Source organism: Mus pahari, chromosome 2 (assembly GCF_900095145.1).
Source record: "Mus pahari chromosome 2, PAHARI_EIJ_v1.1, whole genome shotgun sequence".
NCBI classification, from domain to species: Eukaryota; Metazoa; Chordata; class Mammalia; order Rodentia; family Muridae; genus Mus; species Mus pahari.
This window is the reverse complement of record NC_034591.1, coordinates 17,976,425-17,984,728: the sequence shown is the minus strand read 5'-3', so window position 1 is coordinate 17,984,728 and position 8,304 is coordinate 17,976,425. Positions and strand designations below refer to the sequence as shown.

General features: G+C 36.8%; 1 protein-coding gene across 5 annotated transcripts in view; it reads right to left on the bottom strand.

Annotated features, from left to right (window-relative positions):
* The window catches only part of Kmt2e (lysine methyltransferase 2E), a 69,492-nt gene that overhangs the window by 24,042 nt on the left and 37,146 nt on the right, over positions 1 to 8,304 (bottom strand). For all 5 annotated transcript variants that reach the window (XR_003843013.1, XM_021188297.2, XM_021188289.2 and 2 more), the window contains 5 exons: positions 7,942 to 8,000; positions 6,197 to 6,369; positions 3,374 to 3,412; positions 1,221 to 1,451; positions 989 to 1,119 (listed from right to left, as the gene is read on the bottom strand). Coding sequence is in view for 4 of the 5 variants with exons in the window: in XM_021188297.2 (XP_021043956.1) it covers positions 989 to 1,119; positions 1,221 to 1,451; positions 3,374 to 3,412; positions 6,197 to 6,369; positions 7,942 to 8,000 (633 nt within the window). In the remaining variant the exon portion in view is untranslated. The remainder of the gene's footprint in view (positions 1 to 988; positions 1,120 to 1,220; positions 1,452 to 3,373; positions 3,413 to 6,196; positions 6,370 to 7,941; positions 8,001 to 8,304) is intronic.

Below are 8,304 nucleotides of genomic sequence, written 5' to 3'. Positions count from 1 at the left end.
AAACAAAACAAAACAAAAAAAACAAAACAAAAAAGCCTCTAAAACCACCCCAACATCAACAGAGCATAGTTAAAAGTGGTGGTGGCAGCACAGGGACATAACTAACCCTGTCTAATAAAGGGGAGTTTCAGTTTTAGCCACCAAATCCTTTTCAGGTTCTAGAAAGTAGTAGGGAAGGAGGCAGCTTAGGTAGTGGAGGCAGGGCTCTAGAGAATCTTAAAGAACGGAAATCCCTGACCCACAACCTATATAGCTAAGCAATCTTGCTTTTAATTGTTCAACGTGGCTTACTTTTAGTATTCAGCAATATAGAAATAAGCAAGAGGCTTTGAAATAGATTTTTACATGTTGTCACACTACAAAAGTTATCACTGGCATGTTAGCCATTCTATACTAAAAGAGTATAGTAGGCTAGTATACTATGAAAGGATATTAGGGAGGGGAGGGGAGAGAAGGGAATCACACAGGGCAACTTAGCCCAGTACTAAAACCTCAGTGAGGGACTAGGAGATGGCTCAGAAGAAAAATCATTTGCCATGTAAATGTAAGGACCCTCATATGAATTAGAATCCTTATCATCTACAAAGCTAGGTACAGCAGGACATGGTGTAATTCCAGTGCTTCTATATCAAGTTGTAGGGGCAGGCAGTCCCTGGAGGCTTGGAGGCCAGCTAGCTTGGGGTGAACAACAAAGACGGTCGGTCGGTCTCAATAAGGTGGAAGGTTAGAGCTGACAACTGAGGTTGCCCTCTGACCTCCACATAGATGTCATGGAATAAACATGCCCCCAGATGCATATAGACATCCTGTATGTATGTGCATGCACACACACACATTCCTTTTCTTGGGGTTGGTAAATGCAGCATTTGGGAGGCCAGAGCAGTAAGAATGAAAAGTTCCAGGCCAACCTGGGTTATAAAATGAAAACATCTTTTAAAAAGCCCCAAACTTTTAACTCTCAAAAAGCAACATGAAAAAATGAATATACCTTTTAAAGAAATATCCATTTGCTTCAAACTGTTCTCTCAGCATAAACTTCCCTCTATATTCAATGATAAGTGCATCAGGAGGCAAGTCTTTGGCAGATTTCAGAATTTTTTTATTCTTCTGTATATGGCTCTAGAATCAGTAAATGTGTAAGTTAAATCAGTTATTCAGTCTAACTAAAGATATACATAATACAGAGGCAGTTCCCTAAGGCTTTGACGAGTGATACACACCTCTACAGGAGGTCTGAAGAGTGAGTTGTTGGTACTCAATTCTGATTTATTCATGTCTTTGCTGTCATTCCCACTACCGAGTCTTTGAGCTAGTCTTTGTGCCTCTCTCTGAACCCCTTCACTATACTGGTTATTATTTGCTTCTTCGTAACGATCCATCCATGCTTTGATTTTTGTCTCCCATACAAAATTTGAACCATCAGATGAAGGATCAATTTCTGGTGCTGAACCCTAAAATCACAGAAAAATAGGATTACTATTTGAATTTAAGTACAAGCACACATGCACACACACAAATAATTTATATAAGAGGATATAAAGCTATAGTGATTGCCTATCTAAGCTGAACAAATTAAAAGGTCATAAATGGGCCTATTAAAATCGTATGTTACACATCAGGAAAAGTAGTTGGAAATTGATAAAGGCTGAGTGACACTGAAATAGCAGAACTCCAAGTGTCACTATCACTATGGTAGCCAATTTAAGGACATCAAATTAAACACTTAAAATTTGGATCAATTTCAGCTAATGTTCAAAACAAAACCAAAAACAACAAAACCCAGCTAGCATGTGAAATTTCTGATTCTCCAGACTACCAATATCTACTTCATAGCAGCAAACGCGTTCACTTTAACTTCAATACATCTGTATGTACTCCTAAAACATTAAGCCATCTCTCCATTTGTAAACCGAGTCTGAAAGGTAGGGCAGGCCTGCAAACTCCAGCTGTTAAGGATACTGAGATAAAAGGATTAAGTTCAAGGCACAGTGAGGTCAAGGTCAGCACCGGACAACATAGTGAGACCCTGTCCCAAAAATAACAAGCGAAAAGAGGGTGAGCATACAGCTCAGTGGTCAGTGTTTCGCTAGCATGCACAAAGACTGAGAGGTTCAATGTCCAATACTGGGGAAACATGGGTTTGGGGGTGTCCCCGAAAGAACATCACTAAAATGTACCACAGAAATATAACCTTTACCAGTTACTTTCTACAATGAACAATACACTGTAATAAGCTAATCAACTACTAGGTTGTTATTTTATGTGAAATTGGGATGGAGCTCAGTAGTAGAATGCTTGCTTAGTATGTAAAAGGCCTTAAATGACCAGTAGTACAAAAAAAGTATTAGAATATGTTGAATGGATATCTTATGTATATACATACATATTTCATTATCAATCAGTTGTTACTAGACAAAGAAAAGATTTTGTGAGCTGCAACATTATATACTAAAGGAATATATTTAGTTTTTAAAGTATCTGTGCCTGCAATAAAATACTAATAACTTGATTATATACACATATATAATAAATATAGCTCTTTTATAGCTTTCTAGTCTTATAAATTTTATTCAAGAATTACTGGAGTAAAAGGGTTGTTATTTAAGACTGACAAAATTTCCATATTTCCAGTGTCACTTTTGTCTTTTTTTTGTTTTGTTTTGTTTTTGTTTTTGTTTTTTATGGTTTTTCAAGACAGGGTTTCTCTGTGTAGCCTTGGCTGTCCTGGAACTCACTCTGTAGACCAGGCTGGCCTCGAACTCAGAAATCCGCCTGCCTCTGCCTCCCAAGTGCTGGGATTAAAGGCATGTGCCACCACGCCTGGCTCCAGTGTCACTTTTTATATAATAAAGGTAACTTTCTAAGTAAAACTTATGTTTATGGGAAAAGTAGGGATGAAGAGCCTTGCTTCTGATGGGCATTTGAGCATCCAAAACCTTAAGAATGTATGCTAACTACTTCAAGGTCCACATGACTAGCCTGTGTTAACAGTAAGAGATTATGGTGGTTGTATAGTCCACTGTTCTGCTTGACTAACTCAGAATTCCAACTGTACAATTTTCAATGTGCCTCTGGGTTAATGTGTAGCATATACTAATACATTTTAGTAGTATCAGAAACATGCAATACAGTGACAAATGGAATTCCAATAACTCCAACTGTAATATTTAAATTTATATATCTCCCTCTTTTTGTTAATGTTGTAACAACATCAATAAACTGATTTGACTTATTAATCCACTTAGAACTTTAAGGCTTTACTTATTTTAAAAGCAGTGAATTACCAAACAACACAGCATATAGACTAATAGAAACCTCTAAAGCTCTTGATCTAGCACTAGTTAATAATAATGCCTTAATTAAATGTATTTACCTTAACCCTTGATGATTTCCTAGATCCTTCACGAAAGGCCTAAAATAAGCATGGAACTGAATTAGTTTTTTTTTTTTTTCTAACTTGGATATAAAAAGCAGGAATCACCTGTTCATTAAAGCATTCTGCTGAAGTGAGATAATCTGGCAATAACAATAAAGCTAGAACAAGGGGAAATATGAAGTGAATAGAGTTACACCAAAAGTCTACTACAAATATAATTTTAAGTATACAGAACAATAAAGTATGTATAAAATAGTGCTAAGATAAAAACTTCCAAATATTCTATGTGATAAATGTTATAATCACCAAATTGCAGGTATCAATTATATAGGTGAAATGAACTGCTATGCTACAAGAGAGTGGAGACTTGGACTCAATTTGAAATAACAAAAAGAATAAAGATATACTAATATTTTTTCAACCAAAAACTCAATAGAGCTATTGAGAATAAGTTTGATTATCAAAGACTAAGTACAATTACAGATTTCAGAGCCTAAGTTGCTGAGACAGACAGACACACAGACAGACAGGCAGGCAGGCAGATACACACACACTATCAAGGAAGTTAGACAAGTTTGGTGTAGAAGAAAACACAAAGAAAAATGCTATTTGATACACATAGTAGCAGAACCTTTAATCTCAGGACTAAGGCAGAGGCAGGTGGATCTCAGTGAATTCTAGGCCACCCAAGACCACACAATAAGATTCTGTCTCAGAAACAAAACAACAAAAAGAGTGAAGATTTGTAATTAGGTGGGATGTCCCAAGATCTTTTCATTAGCTTACTTAACCACTAGGTTTAAATTCCAAGGCGCTATGGTTTGTTGGGGAATAGTTACTTCTCTGTTGACTCTTTGGAAAAGGAAAATGGAACAAGTTGAGCATCACTTACCCACAATACTTGAGCCTAGCAGTCTTACTGCTTTTCTACTGACAGATTTTAGATTAAACTGTAATTTGAAAATCATAATTCAAAATCCAGAATGCTCTAATTTCTAAAACTTTCTAACAACTCTTTCAGCTTTTTAATATGAGGACACTCAAAACTAACCTGTGCTGTCACTAAACTCTTCCTTGTAAGGCAGTCATAGTGAATGTCTTTATGTGTGTCAATGTTAACACTCCATATCAAACCTGAATTACTGAAATGCTAACAATACCTAATTTAGATTTAATAAATATTCTAAAACAGTTATCCCTTCAAAAATTTATGATGAATTCAATTCATTTTCAACAATTGAATAAGAATAGGCATAGTACAAAGTAAAACTAAATTCTTTTGCTATATATTTGTATTGGTCATTGCCCCCATATTAAAAACTAACACAGAGTGAGGAGTTTTATGCCCCGTCCTTGGATTTTCTTAACTCTGTAATTGCTGTCAAGTACTGATGACAATGTCTGGGGAAGTACTATTTATAATTTACAGCAATATTCTAAGATAAATGATACAATCAAGACCCAGGTTTATTCATATTCAATACTCACTTGTCATTTCACCCAAAGAATACATGCAATAATCTATGCTTTATTAAACCAAACTGTGTAAAATAAATGTGCCAGGATCCAATTTCTAAATACCTTTCATATAGTAACAAAGCTACCGTCTCACAAAGCACAGTACCCAACAGCCTCAATTACATAACCTATCAGGGAGTTACCGTCCTGTAAACCACAGTCAGATACTACAGCTACAGGAAAAGCCGTGCTCTCTCTGTGAACTCCAGAGATGAGCAAAGCACGGTGAGGTGGGACTGAGCACTGAGATCCCAGGCTTGAGGCCACTGCCAGGCTCTATCTGTATTTGCTGGAGACAAGCAACACTCCTGTCAGCTCAGTGTACAAGAAAACAAGATGCATGACTGTTTGAAAGGTGAGCTATGCAGTGTGGTTGGGATGTGACGACAAACTGTTGCTGAGTGTAGAAGGAGCCAACTGTCTAGAATGGTAAATACACTTCGATTCTTCAGTAATAATAGACTCAATATGAAAAGTCTTTTTACCTATGTGAAAAATATTTTCACATTAACTAACAGGGACACGTTATTAGAGTTGCATTACTAAGCTCTTTTGTCCTTATGGTATGATTACAGAGGATGCATACACAGGTTTATGAGAACTTGTCTAACCCACACACAGTTGTTACACATGGCATAGTTACTGATTCTGACTAAAACACTATAGATTATGTTCCTGTAGACAAGTGTAACCTAATGATGTTTACATGACAGTAATAATAAATAGTGTATGTTTCTCTATCAAAACATAGAAAAAATACTTGATAAAATGCCTTCACTTTACAATCTGATAGAACTATGACTTCACTTGCCATCATTGGGAATTTGTTATAAACAAATTAAGGAAACATAGTCTATAAACTGTTGCCTGCCATTAAATCTAAAAGAAAAATAAGAAATTCAGTAACTAGGAAGCCTTTATTAAAAGTGATTATTATTCAAAGTTACAAGCAGTTATAAGTCATCATTGTATGCTTCCTTACCTAGTAAGTTATTAAATATAAGGCTGTTCTTTCTGTTCTCAGTCTGCTCTGCTTCACTTAAGCATTTACAGTGTCTGTCATTCATCTGTTAGAACAGTGATTCCAAAGTAATGAGCAATGTCTCCTGGAGTCCATGCCAGTCTTTACATGCATTGCAAGTTTTAAATAAGATTGCTTAACATTTTAAAACACAAATGTGCTACATCTTTCCATCCATTTAGCTGCTCTCCCTGGCCTCCCTGTAGTCATGGCTTGCCTGTAACTCAGCTTCCTCATTTAGCTCCTATCTACTCATCTGAAATAAAAAGGCAAAAACGTACTTTTTTACATTTTGAAAAGTTTTGTTCTTTCTCCCCGCTCTTTTTCCTTCTTTTATCAGTAACCTTGGGAACTCTGGAAGCAGTTAAAGTGATTGAAGTTGGAGTATGCTGAAATGCAGTATATAATTCCACAGGGACTTCATCACCACTTTCAGTTGCACTGGTATCACCATCTTTAATGAAAAACAAAGTCAGAGCACTTTAACACTTGCATTTCAAGGAGGATAAGAAAGCAACACTCCACCTGACAAAGGATTACTTCCTTGTTCGTAAAGAATAAATTCATTTTCTCACTTCAATCATTCACTGGAAAGATACACCGAAATGCAAACTAAATGCTTTTCCCACACATACATAATTCATAAAGGATGTCTGATGACACACTCGCTGATCTGGGGAAACGAGTACACATGACTAATGCAACTCAAATTTTCTAGGGTCATACCTATAAAAATTATATATTCACTAAAAAGTTGAGCCTGTCATTCCATAGCACAAAGGCAAATTTATGCACTATTGTTTAATCAAAGGAAAATTTCACAACTAAAAAACAAAACCATGGGAAAGAAACCAGTGTCCATCAAAGAGCAGGGCTGAATAAAACAATGATTATTCACAACTGCTTGTACAGGTCCTAACCTAAAATTCAAAGGTGGACAGCTGGGGCATACTGGCATCCACTTTTAACCCCTGTCCTTGGGAAGCAGAAGGACTACACGTGCAAGTCCAACATTAATCCCAGCACTAAGGCAGAGGCAGAGGCAGGAGGAGCTTTGAATTCAGGGCCAACCTGATCTACAGAACACAGTTCCAGAACAGCTAGAACTACAAAGAAAAATTCTGTCTCCAAAAAGGCAAAACAAAAACAAAAACAACAAAAACCCAACGCCCACTACCCTGGCAGACAGAGAGAGAAGGGGGGGAGGGAGAGAAGGGAAGGAGGGAAGGAGGGAGGGAGGGAGGGAGAAAGAGGGGGAGAGAGGGGAGGGAGGAAATATGAATATCACATGGTATAAGCCAAGCCTGCATTGTGCACTACATACCCTATCATACCAGCCTAGGCAAGGGAGCTCAGGCCAACCCAGGCTACATAGAAAAGACCCTATCTAAAAAAGCAAAAACAAATTAAAAAAAAAAAATCCTAAACATAAAAATTGCAGCATATACAAAATTCAAAAAATAGTATCCTAAAAATTAAAAAAATACTATCTTACATGGTAAATTAATGGATCATTATTCCAACCAACATACTTTAAAGATTATCTACTACATGTGAGTACAAAAAGTGATTTTAGCTTTTTATTTACTTTGTTCTAGTTATTATGTTTCTTAAAATATGAACGTGCATATTCTATAATCGAAGATCTATACCTGAGATTATAATGAAGACATACAGACAAAATGCATTAACAAGGCACTGGGGGCTGGAGGGAGAGCCCTGAGGTTAAGAATATGAGCTGCTCCTTCCAGGGGGCTGAGGTTCCATTCCCAGCACACGTATGGGGCTCATAACTGTCCATAACTTCAGTTTTAGGGCTAATGCACCCTTTTCTGATTTCTGTGGGCACCAGGCACACATGCTACACAGACATACATGTAGGCAAATCACTCATGCACACACAAAAATTTTCTTTTAATTTTTTAAAAATAAAAAAAAATCAGGTGTTTTTATATCAAATTAAAAATATTCAGACCACTTCCTAAATCACAGTAATTTGAATTTAGAACAGGTCTGTTTTACATACCTGACATATTTTCTCTTTTCCGGCGTTGCAGTAGCACTGCCCTCTCTTTATCCAAACTCCTATATGAAAACATTAACAAGTTACTCATCAAACTTCCATAAGCTTAGCTATGAAGATGAGTTACATGTGATGAATTTCCTAATTTTTCCTATGTTCTTAGTGAAATTATATGCAGCATCCTTTGCCTGACAGATTATATATGATTATACACACACTGTAACAGTAGATACCAGTTAAGTTAATCCATTTCTTTCTATTAAGAAAATGTTTAAGCCGGGCGTGGTGGCGCACGCCTTTAATCCCAGCACTCGGGAGGCAGAGGCAGGCGGATTTCTGAGTTCGAGGCCAGCCTGGTCTACAGAG